The 16,953-nt window shown below is 41.4% G+C and overlaps 1 protein-coding gene across 1 annotated transcript in view; it reads right to left on the bottom strand.

Moving 5' to 3' along the window:
• Positions 1-15,186, bottom strand: part of BCHE (butyrylcholinesterase) — a 52,526-nt gene extending 37,340 nt beyond the window's left edge. Inside the window, exons 1-2 of the mRNA XM_082224282.1 lie at positions 15,059-15,186; positions 8,382-9,894 (exon numbers count right to left, since the gene is read on the bottom strand). Of these exons, the coding sequence (XP_082080408.1) occupies positions 8,382-9,889 (1,508 nt within the window). The 5' untranslated portion in view covers positions 9,890-9,894; positions 15,059-15,186. The remainder of the gene's footprint in view (positions 1-8,381; positions 9,895-15,058) is intronic.
• Positions 15,187-16,953: the final 1,767 nt, after the last annotated feature.

Genomic DNA, 16,953 nt, shown 5'->3' with positions numbered 1-16,953 from the left:
GACAGGTATTCAGAGACATGTTGTCTCTGGTCTTGGAAGTTGTACACAGCCTTCATGACTAGGCATGGGGGAGACATTTGATTCAATTCACATTGGTTTGCAAAACTACCTACTTCGTAAGAACTAAAACACGGCCTTTGAAATTTTCACTTCATATTTTGCAATGCTATTTTCCAGCTAAGCAATGTGTACCAAAGGAAAAAAGAGAAAAAAGAGAAAGATTATAGTAGGGCAAAGGGAGCATAAAAAGGTAAAGGTACCCCTGACTGTTAGGTCCAGTAGTGGACGTCTCTGGGGTTGCGGCGCTCATCTCACTCTATAGGCCGAGGGAGCCGGTGTTTGTCCACAGACAGCTTCCGGGTCATGTGGCCAGCACGACTAAGCCGCTTCTGGCGAAACCAGAGCAGTGCACAGACATGTCATTTACCTTCCCGCCAGAACGGTACCTATTTATCTACTTGCACTTTGATGTGCTTTCAAACTGCTAGGTTGACAGAAGCAGGGACCGAGCAACGTGAGCTCACCCTGACATGGGGATTTGAACCGCCAACCTTCTGATCGGCAAGCCCTAGGCTCTGTGGTGTATAGTAGGGCAAAGGTAGCATAACTATGCATATATTCATTAAACTGATATGCATTACATTTGGGGAAATTGCTTTGCAAAAAAAAGTGTATATCAGGCAAAATTGCATACAAAATGTGTACATGAGGAGAAATTTGCACTAAAACGCTGGTGATTTTCATGAGGACTCCCCCCCCATATATATATATATATATATATATATATATATATATATATATTCACAAATTGCTGAGGTAATGTGGAAGACTAAACTTAAGATTGGAAAAATACAAAACTGAGAGAAATTGAAACTGACAGTAACATTGACTGCCTTTTCCTCCATGAATTTGTCTGTTCTCTTTATAAACTCTTCTAAATTTGTGGCCATCACCACATATTGTGGTTGCAAATTCTATAGTGTGACTTTGTGAGAAAAATAACTTTCTACAGCACAACACACATAGTTATAAACATGGTGTTATTATCTGTGTTCTTGTGTAAAGGATTTGTGGCCTTCATTGCACTGGATCTCTCCAGGCCAAATGACAGCTTCATTCTATTACCAGATACAAAAGAGTAATTGATTCTACGAACAGCGCTAGAGTAATGTTTTGATGGAGCAATTTGTCTTTTCCATGATGGCTTTTTTGGTCCATTTGTTAATAATATAACTCCAACACTTAAGTGGACATCCTAAAGAATTTATTTACTCTTTTTTTCTCCTTTGAACTCTGAGCATCCCAAATTGCAGCCTACATGTCAAAATGAAATATCTTCTTCATTAGTCTCAAAGCAGGCAACCACATTTTGAAACAATACAAAAGCATTTCAAATAACGCATAATGAAAAATAAGGATTCCCCTTACAGCATTTCCTGCTATTAAGATGAACCAGTTCTAAAAATGCCGTAGCGAGAAAGAAGCTTTATTTTTCCTGGGAAATACTTGGGCTCTGATGATGTCACAACTCCGCAGAAGAGTTTTTTTAAAACCACAACAACACATATTTAATGTAATTCGCACAAAATGTGCATATTCCTTTCAGTTGTAAGAATGGCAAGAATTTTTCCCCTAAACACAAGCAACAAACCATATTATTAGGATTCTAAAGTAATCTAGGATGCTTGACAAATTTGTGGATATCAGGTAAGACTGGTCTGATCCATACTTCCTGAACTGTGTGAAGCAGAACAAAATTATCCATCAGCTTTCATGATACTAACTCGGTTTTTGACTCAAAAAATATAGAGGAATAGGTTTGTGCTGGTTTGGGCCAATGGCCTATCTAGTCCAACGTCCCGTTCTTACAATGGCCAGCCAAATGTCTTTGAGAAGCTTGCAAGCAGAACCTGAGGGAAACATCACTCTTAACACTTCTGGTTCTCAGCAACTGGTATTCAAAGGCTTATTGTCTCTGATAATGGAAGAGAATATAGTCATCATGGCTAGTAGCCACTATCCTCCATAAATTTGTCTAATATCCTTTTAAAGCCATTCAAGTTAGTGGCCATAATGACATCTTGTGAGAGCAAATTCCACCATTTAACTATGTGCTGTGTGACGTACGTTATTTTCTCTTTCTCAACCTACTTACAAAAATCATATTTGAATAGAAAAAAAGTTTGAAATGTATTTGAAGGAAAGATGTTCCAGTATATATTTCAATGTAAATAGATGTGTAAATGAATAAATCCTAGATCATTGCAGAAACAGGATGATGATGATGATGATGATGATAATAATAATAATAATAATAATAATAATACCTTTATTGTCAATGTACAACCTGTGTACAATGAAATTAACCGAGCCTCCCCCCCCCACAAACATTTAAAGATATCTGCATTTAAAGGAATTTGGGGAAGAAATAGATCGATTCACTCATCCCTAATTTAAAACATTAAGAAGTCCAACAATATAGGTCATGTAACTTAATATTACAATTCACATCCAAGTGATTTAGAATTAGCCCAATTACAGATATTCATACCTGGAACAGCTGGAGAGAAGTTGATTCCTACACTATTAACTTAGCTTTCCCAAATCTTGTACCCTGTGGATGTTGATGGACCCCATCTCCCATCATCCCTGACCATTGGCATTGGTGGACTTTGGGCTCTCAGATTTGTATGATGCTAAAACGTGCTAAAACATAAGGCAGGCTTAAGCAGTATGTGGACCGAGAACTCCCAGAAGTGCAAGCTGGATTTTGAAGGGGCAGAAGAACCAGAGACCAAATTGCAAACATGTGCTGGATTATGGAGAAAGCTAGGGAGTTCCAGAAAAACATCTACTTCTGCTTTATTGACTACGTCAACCACAGCAAACTATGGCAAGTTCTTAAAGAAGTGGGAGTGCCTGATCACCTCATCTGTCTCCTGAGAAATCTCTATGTGGGAAAAGAAGCTACAATTAGAACTGAATATGGAACAACTGATTGGTTCAAAATTGGGAAAGGAGTACGGCAAGGCTGTATATTGTTTCACTGCTTATTTAACTTATAAGCAGAATTCATCATGCGAAAGGCTGGGCTGGATGAATCCCAAGCCGGAATTAAGACTGCCGAAAGAAACATCAACAACCTCAAATATTCTGATGACACAACCTTGATGGCAGAAAGTGAGAAGGAATTAAAGAACCTCTTAATGAGGATGAAAGAGGAGAGTGCAAAATATGGTCCGAAGCTCAACATCAAAAAAACGAAGATAATGGCCACTGGTCCCATCACCTCCTGGCAAATAGAAGGGGAAGAAATGGAGGCAATGAGAGATTTTATTTTCTTGGGTTCCATGATCACTGCAGATGGTGACAGCAGTCACGAAATTAAAAGATTCCTGCTTCTTGGGAGAAAAGCAATGACAAACCTAGACAGCATCTTAAAAAGCAGAGACATCACCTTGCCGACAAAAGTCCGTATAGTTAAAGCTATGGTTTTCCCAGTAGTGATGTATGGAAGTGAAAGCTGGACCATAAAGAGGGCTGATCGCCGAAGAATTGATGCTTTTGAATTATGGTGCTGGAGGAGACTCTTGAAAGTCCCATGGACTGCAAGAAGATCAAACCTCTCCATTCTGAAGGAAATCAGCCCTGAGTGCTCACTGGAAGGACAGATCCTGAAGCTGAGGTTCCAATACTTTGGCCACCTCATGAGAAGAGAAGACTCCCTGGAAAAGACCCTGATGTTGGGAAAGATGGAGGGGACAAGAAGAAGGGGACAACAGAGGACAAGATGGTTGGACCATGTTCTCGAAGCCACCAGCATGAGTTTGACCAAACTGCGGGAGGCAGTGGAAGACAGAAGTGCCTGGCGTGCTCTGGTCCATGGAGTCACGAAGAGTCGGACACGACTAAATGACTAAACAACAACAACAAACAACAACAACAAAACTTGGTGCCCCCACCTCTTCCACTTCAATCTACTGCATTGTTTTGGTGCCCACACTGTGCCACCCTAAAACCACCTTTGCCATTGGCTATGCTGGCTGGAACTGAAAGGAGCTGGAATCCAGCAATTTGGAGAAATCTGCTCTAGAGCACAGAAATCTCTATTTAAATGAAGATTGCAGTGAGACGTCACTAAAATGTGAGAAGTGTAGCTAGCATGGTGCCCCCCAGATGCTGTAGCACTCCAAGTCCCATCAGCCCCAACAAGCTTTTAAATTGAATTCTGATTTTTTAAAAGTGTGTGTGGGTTTTTAAATAGTTCTTTTGCATTGGGTCTTCTGCCAGTGACTGTAGAGATGATTGTAAATTAAGCAGTATATGTATTGTTGTCAGGGAACTGCCATCGGCTCAAAGTCAAGAGATAGAAGGGCAGTTGTGTTACAGGGAGCCTCCAAAAATCTTGTGAAGCAGTTCCTCTTCCGGAGAGGAGGAAAGTGGAGAAGAGGTGCAAGGACCAGAGGATGCTAGGAAGAGCCTTAACACCGAGCCTGAGCAAGCCGGAGAGGCGGGGAGCACGCCCTTGCCATCGCCCATCCTGCGCAGTAGTTTGAGGTGCAGGGAGGGGTGGAAAAGGCTGGGGGTGATGAGACTTTTATGCTGGGGGAGGTACAAAAACAGACCACTCCCAGATTCTGCTAGCGATTGAGCCAGACATGAACTTAGGACGCTTTTCACTGTAAATACTTTGCACCCAAATAAAGCCTGCAAAAGACAGGTCGGAGTCTTGCCTGGTTACTCTCGAGCAACCGCAACAGCATCTGACAATTGCTGAAACAAATGCAGAATAAATTATAAAATCAGAACTTTGCGGCAGGGGCTGGGGGGGGTGACAATTACAGAACCATGAAACACGCCACTGCCTTCCCAAGGTTGTTGATCCAAACTTTGACAGCCTATCATCTCAACTGGCTGCCTACTCAAATGCTAGACTCTGCAAGGAAGCAGAAGTTGTGTTTGCAAGGGAAACATAGAACTCCTGAAAGAATGGGAACCTCTTGAAAAATCCGGGTAACCAGAATAATTTTGCTTTCAGAAAAACACACAGCAACAATGAACACACCATTTCTTTTTACTTTGGAAGCGGCAGCGTGGAACAAAAAGAGAACTGTCTTCATTGTGTAAAGAGGGACAACAACCCTGTCATTTACATCTTCTTGACTTGAAGCCAAGTCTTGCCTGCAAATTGACTGTAGGGCTAAGAAATCCCATTTTGCACCACCACTGCTGTTTCTGAAGGCAGATGAGGGGCGGTGGTGGTGAGAATTGTTTTTCTTTTGCTCATTTTAAAGTAGCAAACTCTTCCCCCCTGTTTGAATGGCTGTCTTGCAAATAGGCTGCAGTTATCTGCGCTGAAAGTCTAGCATTAACTAGCAGGGCATTGCAAATGTCAGACACTCACTCCTTTTGCATCCCAGGAAGACAGATAAACACTGTTATTTGAGTTGCCGCTGAATTGGGCCTAAAGCAACATTTTGAGTCAAATGTGGAGGTTCCTGCTTAGGGGAAACCTCCAAAGAATTTTTCTCTCTGTTGTGTGTGTGTGTGTGTGTGTGTGTGTGTGTGTGAGAGAGAGAGAGAGAGAGAGAGAGAGAGAGAGAGAGAGAGAGAGAGAGAATTGAGCTGCTACTGAGTTCTGCCTAAAGTAAAAATTCAACATAAATGTGGATGCTTCTGCTTGGTTGTAATATTGAGGAATTTTCTGCCAAGCAAAAAGAGTATCAGTTCGACAAGCAATAAATATATTTTCTTTCCAAGAGGAAGTTGCAGGTCCCTACTAAAACATTAGGCACATATTACAAATAGGCTTAGTCAGTTAGGTCATCTGGGAAAGTGCTATTACTGCCCCCCCCCATGGAGCAGAACCACAGCTCATATCAACAAGATGTCGTGGCTTGATTGTTGTGGGTCCAGCTCTCCTGAGTTTCCTCCCAATAGAAGTCAGACAGGCACCGTTCCTGATAGGTTTCAGATACCGAATTAAAACTGCTCTATTTCAGAAGGCTTTTTCATTATGAATGCTTCTCTGTTGTTTCAAAATTTTGCGATTTTATTTTTAAAAAGATTTTCAATTTCTGAAGTTTTCAATTTTGTATATTATGTTTAATTTTTTACTACAAGCCACTTTGAGACCTAGATAGTTAAAAGTGGGATTGTTTATTTAAATTTATTAATGCATAGTGTAACCCTTCTTTTTTTCCAAAATGGTAGCCTCCACAATTAAGAAGAGGAATACGAAAGGTGCCCTTCATGATGCCACCACCAGAATAGATGTACAGTAACAAATTTGGGAATTAAAGCTTAGATTATTGGGTGCATCTTATGTTACATTTTATAGATATGGCTTCACCCCATCCTATATATATAGAACGTTGGAGGCTATACACCACACCCCTCAACAGTATTTATAGGAACTCAAACACCAGATTCTGCTCTGTTCCAGTAACAAGAAGCCGAAAGCACCAGCCTGAAGATGACGAGTGAGACCTCGTCGAAACGTCGCCCAGACACCCCGACTCTTACACGGGAAGACACCCGAAGACACCAAAACCTGCATATATATATATATATATATATGCCAATATAATGTGAGAATAGCAATATCAACAGCTAAGTTTGAGAAAATACATGGGGGATTTCTTATCCAATGTTTTCTTTCTCACATCATGCTTTATGGACACTTCCTGAGCACTTGCAAGAATGCAAGGTCATATAACCCAGTCATTATATCTGCCTTTGGGAAGAGTGGAGTTAATTTCTCTGGTTGAGAGAGCCAAAGAGGGTGACAGTGCCAGGGGTCACGGGGCTGTAAATAGAATACTTTTTTTGCAACTCAAAACTGTGGCGTTCATTTGCAACAGCTGTTACTGTGATGAAATAAGGTTCCGCTCACTTGTAAGGTAAAGCAACAAATGATCAAGAACACTGAAACCATATCCTGTCTTGTTATAAACACATCTGATACTGCCAGCTTCTGGAATAATAGGAGACATCTTGCCTTGAGAGGCAATGAACACTTCCTTGCAGCCTTTGTGAAAGTGCATAACCAATCATATTGTTATTAAATGCTGCTCCAACTACCAGTATTCTCTACTACTTCTGCCACAATCTGTATCCTCCTTCTCCTGCTCCACTACTAAATGACCCTGAACAATTCAGTATGATCAGTACACCTGGCCACTTCATTGTTCACCTCTAACTCTAGATCCTTTATGAATAAGTTAAAAATCATGGATCCCAGTACCAATCCTTGGAGGACTGCATTCAGAGAACTGCCAATTTCCCCCATCTCTTTGATTCCTCCTACTGAACCAAATCCTGATCTAAAGAGGACCACTCCTCTTATTCCTTAGCCAGGAGTCTTTGATGAGGTACCTTGTCAAAAGCTTTTTGAAAGTCTAAGTACACTAGGTCAGCTGGATGACCACTGTTTGTATGATTGTTTTTAGAAACTCTGATGGGTTCCTGAGACTTCCCCTTGCAGAAGCCCTGATGGCTCTGCTTCAGCAAGTCTTCTTCTGCATACTTGGTTATTTTACCTTTAACAACACTTCCCACCAGTTTTCCTGAGACAGTTGTTAAGCTAACCAATCTGTAATGTCCAGTATTCCCACAGATTCCCCACTGAATCGCCCTTTAAAAATTGTTGTTGCATTGACTACTTTCCAGTCCTCAGCTATGGAGGCTGTCTTGAGGGACAAGTTACATATTTTTTTGTTAGAAGAACAACAATGTCATATTTTAACTATTTGAGAACCTTTGGGTGAATGTCATCTGGGCCTGGAAGTTGATCAGTTTTTATTTTCTCTGTTAGGCCTAAAACTTCATCTCTCATCACCACTATCTGCCTCTGTTCCTCAGGTTGCTTTACTGCAAAAGTTAGTTCTTGCACTGGAATCTGCTATGAAGACAGATACAAATAATTCATTCAACTTCTCTGTAATCTCCTTATCCTCTTTTGGCACACCTTTGGATCCCTTGTCATCTGAGGGCCTAATCACCTCCCTAGATGGTCTCTTGTTGCTAATGCATTTAAATAACTTCTTGTTGTTGAACTTAATGTTCTTAGGGACGTGCTCCTCAAGTTCTTTTTAGCATCATCTTTTTTCATTACATACTCTCTACTGGCACTTTATTTTTTGCTAGAGTTTTTGTTAAACCATCACTGCCACCATATTAATAGTGGGAATGGAGAAGGAATAATAGGATTCAGAGATTAGCCCCCCCCCCCACTTCTGCAAGTGAGCACTGAAAAAATACTCAATAGCATGGAGGAATTATTCTGAATTTTTGTAGGATGAATAACTAGGAAAGAGACTAAGCTGTAAACACAAAAATATTTTTCCCCAAACACCCACACCTCCACACCCACAACTTACCCAGTTTTTGCAAAACTTGCCCAGTACTTCAGAATAGACCTACTCAGAGTTTCCTCCGCTTTGGTGTAATTAGCTCTTCTCTCTAGAGGTAGTCCAAATACAAATTCTATTTCATAGCCATGTGGTACTCCCATCCACTCTGGCCAAGGTAGTTTTGAAGATCGGTGCTCAAAGAAGTATAAGAAAGCATTGTTCTGTGCCTCGGCAAAATGTTTTACAAACTCCACGGTAGGACATATGAAATTGTAATCTCCAACGATATCATCCATAGCATCACGGTAATTGAAAGGGATCTGCTCTTCCTCCCAGTCTGTATAGTGGAAAGCAATAGATTCCAATCCCACTTCACTTGTTTCTGGGAAGGATAGTGCCAAGCTGGCCCGGAATTCTGTTTCATTGATAAGGCTGTTGTTATCTTTGCTGAAGCCAGGTGCTCCGTACACAAGGAAAGCCGTACCTTCATCTTTGTTCACCCCCAACAAGATCTGTGTTTGTTTAAAATTCCCATTCTTCAACAAGGTTCCAGGGAGATCAGCAAGAAAATCACCATCAACTACTGGAGTGAAGTACAGCTCTAAAAGAGCCCTGTATGGTAAAACAGACACTTCATTGGCAAGTATATCCTGGGGATCTTTGCTCTGAAGACAAATAATGATCTCTGTTTCATTGCTACTCGTACAGTGGAGGAGTTTAGCTAGAGCTAGAGTTCTCCGTGTTGCTTCAGAGGGTAGAAGCGCACCCCAAGGGGCATTCCCACCACCGCTTTGCATGATTGCCCTGGTGAAGAGAGGATGGCTTTGTGGAGAAAGGAGATGGTAGCTGACACCTCCTGCTCCAGCACTCTCTCCAAACAACGTCACACTTTTAGGATTGCCACCAAAAGCTGCTATGTTGTCTTGGACCCACTGAAGTGCCAGTCGTTGATCGAACAACCCTGCATTTCCTGGAGCATCTTCATTCCCCGGCAAAGCCAAGAATCCCAATGCTCCTAACCTATAATTCATTGAAACGACGATGACTCTCTCAACACGGGCTAGAAATCTGCCATCATAGACATTCAATGAGGAGGTCCCAGTCTGGAAGCCGCCACCATAGATCCATACCATGACAGTTGCATTCTTAGGCTTGGGTGAAGGAACCCACACATTGAGGTAGAGGCAATCTTCACTGAGGTTTGTGTTGGGGTTCCACATCTCGGATCCTGAAAACCCAGGGAAAGTATTGTCTATGTTCTGATAGCAAGAGTTTGCATACTTGGTGGCATTCCAGACCCCTCCCCATTCTTCCCGAGGCTGCGGCTTTTTGAAGCGAAGTCGCCCAACAGGTGGAGCTCCATAAGGAATCCCGAGGAAGGCTGAAACTGTTCCACCAAGCACAGGCAACGTCAACCCTTTGACTCTTCCACTCTTAGTAGCAACGACGGTGTCATCTTGAGGGACCACCTTCTTGACAAACATGTACAGCACAAGAAGCCACATGAGAGTGCATGCTCCATTAGGGTATATCATGTTTCCTGAAATGAAATTGGAGGGGGGATATGTTTTCAGTGCAGCAATGCAAGAGGTGACTGCCTTCGGGGGGGGGGGAAATGTGCTATAGCCTTAAAGCATTAAAAATCACAAAATAGTAGGCATACCCTGGGGAGACCAAGAAATGAGCCTTACACAGTAGCTAACTTGAGGACCTAAGACCAAGCTCTCCTAGTGCTTTGAATTACAGATGTAGCCAAACAGGAGTGGAGAAAAAATGAAAAGCATTGTCCTCATCATAAGACCACAGGAAGTTGTTGTACACAGTAGAGGCAGGATATTGGTCTATCTAGCACAATCCTACCTAGAGATGGTGGTGGTGATTGAATTTGGGACCCTGTGCATGCATGGTAGATGTTCTGCTACAGCTATCCTCATCCTCCCTGAATGACCACATATCGGGGGTTCTGTCATAGTGGATTTCCTCCATTGGTAGAGCATGTAACGCTTGAGATCCCTTCCAGCTTAATGAACCAACCATTTTCACTTATAGTCAGCTTCTCCCATTTCTAGTCAAATTCACCAGGAGTGCTTTCCTCAAGGGTGTCTAGCGCCCTTTGAGACTGGTAAGGCAGACCAACACTAGTTGGAGCTTCAGACAGACTGGCAGAGCAACCTAATTCTAGTTTTGCCCACCCTGATGAGGTCTACAAGGACAATACAGAGACTATGGAAGAACAAGGTTACATGTTCATCACTGCTTCCTGTAGAAATGAGTTCCGTAGTTTAGCTGTGTGCTGTATGAGGAAGTACTTTCTTGTATCTGCCCAGCTTGATTCAGACAAAAGAATGCAGAGGGACCTGCAGACTGAACTATTTGGTTACTTCAGAGGATCTAAAAAAATTAGGTTGACACCATTTTGAGGCATTTCATGGAGAGCAAAATATCCATATCTTATGCCAAGTCATATTTTTACACCAAACTCTTTCCTGGAAACTTTGTGTGTGTTTATTCATCACGCCACTAATGATTGCGCTTTCTTTCATATCGAGTTTTCTTTCAGGAGTTATGTTTGAGATTCAGGCCATGATATTGACCTTAGTAAAAAAAACACCTCCAAAATGATATTGCAGTAACTTGGGCGTTGTGAGTAATTTCTCCTTGAGGAGGGTGAAAAGATATGGGGGAAGGAAAGAATTCTGTGTCCTCATTACTGTCATTGTAAACAGTCTGTTCTAGGTTATTGAGTAGTACTTCTATCCTTAAAAGGAGCAGAGTTAATTTCTGTGCAAAATACAGCTGTGTGGCTCATTGAGGGCCATTTTGCTGGCTGTCTGCTTACAGTTGAAAGCTGAGAGTGGAAAATAGGAACATTTTTGCTTGAAGTGCTTCCTAAGTATGCGAGAGCATCAAAGGAACAGAAGGAGAGGGGGATTATCAGAGACAATATTTCACAGATTCAGTCGAATGTGAGAGCAAATAAAAAGCCATGGCGTACAGGCCGAATACTGAAGGAAAGGATTTAAAGTAATAGTAGACTTTATGTAAAGCCTCTTGGGGCGGTTCATAAAGAACTGTAGAGCATGATAAAGGAGCATTAATCTATCCTTAAACTTTGCTCACCTAAGATCTTACGGGAAACTGCACACCTGTGAACTTTGTGCTTGCCAGGTGTTTGGCGATGACACTGGGCTTGCATGCAGAATGCTTGCACAAGGTTTTACATGGAGATCCACAGCCCTGTGGGCATGATATTTTCACAAATATATGCATTTTTTGTACATATTACTTGGCTTGGGAAGATGTTCATTCAATTCTTTGTTCCCCTGGGTGGGTCATGCCATTCCCCTTGCCTTCAGTGTTCCTGAAAGTGTCCTGCTATGCCCATTGACTTCAACATGCCATCACAACATTCCACCAAACAAAGGCTCACAGAGCAGTTTACATATCAATGAAAACATGACCGTCTCTATTCTCAGGCTTACATTTGAAGATACCTGACACAAAAGGGAAATGGATTGGGGCAGAGAAGGAGATAAGAAAACTCAAGTGCCAGTTGTCATTTACAAGTCCTTCTAATGACTGGACACGAGACATGATTTAGAGCACATCCACATGGTGATTTAGATGGATGATGTGTTGACAGAAGTGACCAAAATCTTCTTGGAGATGTTACGTTAAGTAATATGTTTGATTGTTGAATATGTAACTGTATGTCTAGAGGCAATGGTTAAAACAAACACCATTGGCTGCACTGCTGGCTAAGTGTTTAATGGTTATTGTATTCACAGTTGTTTTAAAACCAATAAAAATTATTTTAAAAAGACAAAAGCAGTGACATCGAAGTCAATGGGTACAGTATTACATACACACAGGAGCACAGAAGTCAATGGGCATGGCATGACATACCCATAGGAACGTTATGATCAGAGCACAGGTGGCCAGGCATGTGCTTGTTTAGAGGCACTCATTTAATTAATTAAATAAATAAATAAATAAATACACTGTCCCTTTCTACAACAGATTGGAGCTCATTCCCAAGTAAATGTGTTTAGCATCACGGCAGGAAACACAAATACTTTCCATTCCTAAGTGGGGGAAATAATGGTGAAATATATTATTTTGTTGTACTGCAAATGCCTGAGAGGAGGAAGCAAAGGTAGGATGACACACACACAGTAGTAAAGTGGCTATGTTGGTGAAATTCCGTTTCTTGCTTTTCTGTTTATAAATGGGTACTTTTAAGAAATTATAATATGCATATGAGGGAGAGAAGTAGGTGGATCTCAGCCTTTTCAACATAGTTGGCAAAAGACTGAGTGACTGATGGGGCTTTTTATGACTTGAGAAGAAAGCAAGCTGATTCCTAAGCGTATCAGATTTCAGCTTGCCTGCCTACACCCCACCAGCTTCTTCAGTGAGGCTGCAGTCTTAACCCAACTTATTGGGGAGTAAGCTCCATGGAATTCAACAGGACTTCCTTTACTTCCAGAATGTTGAATTAATGTGGAGGAATCATCAAAAATCTATGAAGAATGTTGCCTGCCCTGGTTTTGATCTCTCTCTCTCTCTCTCTCTCTCTCTCTCTCTCTCTCTCTCTCTGTGTGTGTGTGTGTATGCCTAGAGAGAGAGTGTGGGTTTCAGTTCAGGAGGGGGAGATAGGTGTAAAATGAGTAAGATTACCAGGCTTAAAGGTTGGGCTTTGGTTTCAAACTGCAGAAGGTACAACAGGCAATTTGATTCAAGAATTGATTTGCAAGTTAATTATCAACAGTACACAAGTGAGCACTGCGGAGGCTATCTTCTGAGCAAGATAAGGAGATAAAAAAGTGAAGAATCAGGAAAGGAGGAAAGGAGATTGTGAGAGGTGGGTATGGAGAACTTTGCACTGTATCCAATGTACATTTACTCAGAAGTCAAACCTATCCAGATCTATCTTATTTATTTCCTAGCAAAGCATGCCTATGATTTTCAGGCTGTTTTACCTTGACTTCTTCCAGTCTTCCTGTGGCAAATAATATATACATGATTAAAAAAAGAAAGCAACAATATATCCGGGCAACTCATCCCTTCACACATACTTCTTTTCACAAAGTGGACATGATCCTGTTAAAACTAATTAAAGCAGTGTGTTGTGATGACTTCACATTGCACACACCTCAATACACATTTCATTGTCCCTGTGGGAATGCAAATGGATGGTGATAATGAGCAATTAACAGCCTAACAGCTACACAACTTCCAAATAGTTCTTTGAAGAATCGAAGGCAATGATTTCTGCAAATGGTGAGAACTGATCAAACAGACAAGTTTTTACTAACAATTTTGCCATCAAATCGAATAGGCCATAACAAACTGTAATTCTTTTTCCTTTAACTTTTTGCATTAGTCAGTGATTACAAATCCCATGCCAACAAGGAAGCACCACTGAGGTCAATGGGTTTCTTCTCAAGTAGGCACAAAGAAGCAACACAATTCAGTTCAAATTCTGCCGAATTTGCACTTCCTCAAACCACAGGCGTCATTCAAAATTTGCACTTTTCCGAATTTTGCAACGCAATTCACCAAGCAAGCACTGGATACAAAAGGGTATATATTAGTGAAATGGGCATAAAACGTGTGTGTCAATGAAAATAACATAAAAATGCATTATATTAGGGGAAATTGCTTGCAAACTTGTATACAGCATGCAGAAAATGCTGAAGAGTTTTCATGATGTGGAAATGTGAAGAGCTGAGTTTAAGCTTGGAAAAATCAGAAATTGAAAGAAATCAAAACTAAAAGATTTGTCCATCCTTATTCCCAAGTAAAGGCGAAGGAAGCTGCATCCTAATGGTATTCTAGGACACAGTTAAATATACTTTAGTCCAATTAATTTCCACATGATGCAAGTACATAAAACAATGTTCTGGCTTGCAGCCAAGTGTCAGCTATTAAATATGCACACTGGAACCACACATAATGTTGTGCATGTCACAATTATCCCTATAACAGCTTGTGCTGACTTATTTTTTCCTGCATGATGGAGCAAAGCACTCAAGAGCAGGTACAAAGTTCCCTTTCAAATATTTTCCAAAAGCCAACTCTCAACTAAAAGTTAAACTGCCATTGTTTGGTATGAAATATTTGATCCTGTGCTTAGGTTAACGTGAAACAGACTGAAGAAAATAAAACTCACTTTATTACTTCCAGAACAAAAGAACTCAGAAGATTCTTTTAGGCTGTCATCCAAATGGAGATACATTGGTAGATGCATCTACTTTTCTTTTCTTTTTAAAGTTTTTTTTCCATTAGTCTTTATCCATGAAAGTTCAACAGAACAGACTTCGGTATTCTCATTCAGTGAAGCAATACAATTTATTTCAATGATTGTTTCCTCTCCTTGCAAATCTTTAGCCAACCAAGAAATCTATACACAAGGCTGTGTAATCTCTATTTAAATTCAGCAGATAGTTGAATTAATAAATGATTTTTTTTTTTAGTTCAGTTTAATTTACTTAGCCCAGAATCCATTGAATAATACTATGGTTCGATACACATGCCTGCTTATTTGTTCCATCAGTTCCATTTGCAGAATAGACTTTGTATTCCCAGCAGAGCAACAAATGGACAGAGCATAACGTTTTAGTAGACTGCAATTCCCATACAAATCGAACTTAACTATAACTTATGCTGATAGAGATCAACGTAAATAGAGAATCTCTTACCCCGTTTCGTATTACAGAGATGCCAAAGTGTGTGTGTTTTTTAAGATCCAAGATCTTTAATACTTCAGCAAAAGGCAGTGTTCAGCTGCTTCTTTAATGCTTGCAAATTGGACTGTGCTGACATTATAATGAACTGTTTAAGAGAAAGCTCGCGAGACTTGGCAACAGCAATTTGATCTGAAAGCAGGCGGTCTTAATATCTGACATCTGCTCAAAGGAGAATGCCATCATTGTTGAAAGGCTTTGCAGTTAAGTCAAGTAGGGAATCGGAGCATTCCAATTTTCAGGATTTCGTCAGGGACGGGGAAGTGAAGGAAGTGCACGCATATTTAGAAAAGCCAGTCCATTGGAAATACAAAGTATAAAAGCAATGCAGCTTTTTCCATGCCTCTTTCCATGTTTAGTAACATTCACATGCAGGTCTAGAGGAATCATTGTTATCATATGAGTGGTTGGTGGGACTTCAGACTTTGTTTGGCACCATCACCAGTATGGGGTGGGTGGGAGGAAGAGAGAGACAATAATAATGCAGAAGAGAAATAAATTTAAATTAAATTCAAAATAAAACACACTCCAGTTTTGTTTTGTGTTAGATGATTTTTAAACCGCCCTTCATAGAAGCCCCAGGATGGTTTACAACAAAGTCAAACCAGCTAAAGATAATACATAAAATCCCAGGTGTACAACCTGACATCTGGACCACCTAGCAGAGACTTATTTAGATCCCCCCTGCAATGGTGTTATTTTCCAACTCTCGGGTATGGAGGCTATCATTAAAATCCCCCACAATGTCCAGAAGCAACATTATATAGGGGGCATTGTGAGGAATTAAAAAAGGGAGCTGCAAGCTACCTAGTGCCAATTTCAGTACTGCTGTTGTTCGTCACCGCTACTAATACCACTGAAATTTCCTGCGACCCACCAAAGGCACTTTGCTCATTCGTGGAGCAGACCCTATCCAAATGCTTTTCAGGAATGCACTTTTCAGGAATAATAATAATAATATAATAATATTAATTTATTATTTGTACCCCGCCCATCTGGCTGGGTTTCCCCAGCCACTCTGGGCGGCTTCCAACAAAGATGAAAAATACACTAAAATGTCACATATTAAAAACTTCCCTGAACAGGTGTCTTCTGAATGTCAGGTAGTTGTTTATCGCTTTGACATCTGATGGGAGGGCGTTCCACAGGGAGGGCGCCGCTACCGAGAAGGCCCTCTGCCTGGTTCCCTGTAACCTGGCCTCTCGCAGTGAGGGAACTGCCAGAAGGCCCTCGGAGCTGGACCTCAGTGTCCGGGCAGAATGATGGGGGTGGAGACGCTCCTTCAGATGTACTGGACCGAGGCCGTTTAGGGCTTTAAAGGTCAGCACCAACACTTTGAATTGTGCTCGGAAACGTACTGGGAGCCAATGTAGGTCTTTCAAGACCGGTGTTATATGGTCTTGGCGGCCGCTCCCAGTCACCAGTCTAGCTGCCGCATTCTGGATTAGTTGTAGTTTCCGGGTCACCTTCAAAGGTAGCCCCACGTAGAGCGCATTGCAGTAGTCCAAGCGGGAGATAACCAGAGCATGCACCACTCTGGCGAGACAGTCTGCAGGCAGATAGGGTCTCAGCCTACGTACCAGATGGAGCTGGTAAACAGCTGCCCTGGACACAGATTTGACCTGTGCCTCCATGGACAGCTGTGAGTCCATGGTTAGATTGGTCTCAACTAGGGTAAGGGTCTTTTCAGTACTGGCCCCGGCTTGGTGGAACACTCTATCACAAGAGACTGGAGCCCTATGGCACTTGACATTTTCCCACAGGGCCTGCAAGACAGATCTGTTCTGCCTGGCCTTTGGTTTGGACTCAGTCTGACCCTTATGTTTCCCTCCCCTTATGGTTTTGATCTA

Source organism: Podarcis vaucheri (genome assembly GCF_965113315.1).
Source record: "Podarcis vaucheri genome assembly, chromosome: 5".
In the NCBI taxonomy this organism is placed as follows: Eukaryota; Metazoa; Chordata; class Lepidosauria; order Squamata; family Lacertidae; genus Podarcis; species Podarcis vaucheri.
Note: the sequence above shows the minus strand (reverse complement) of the source record. Positions and strands in the feature narration are given on the sequence as shown.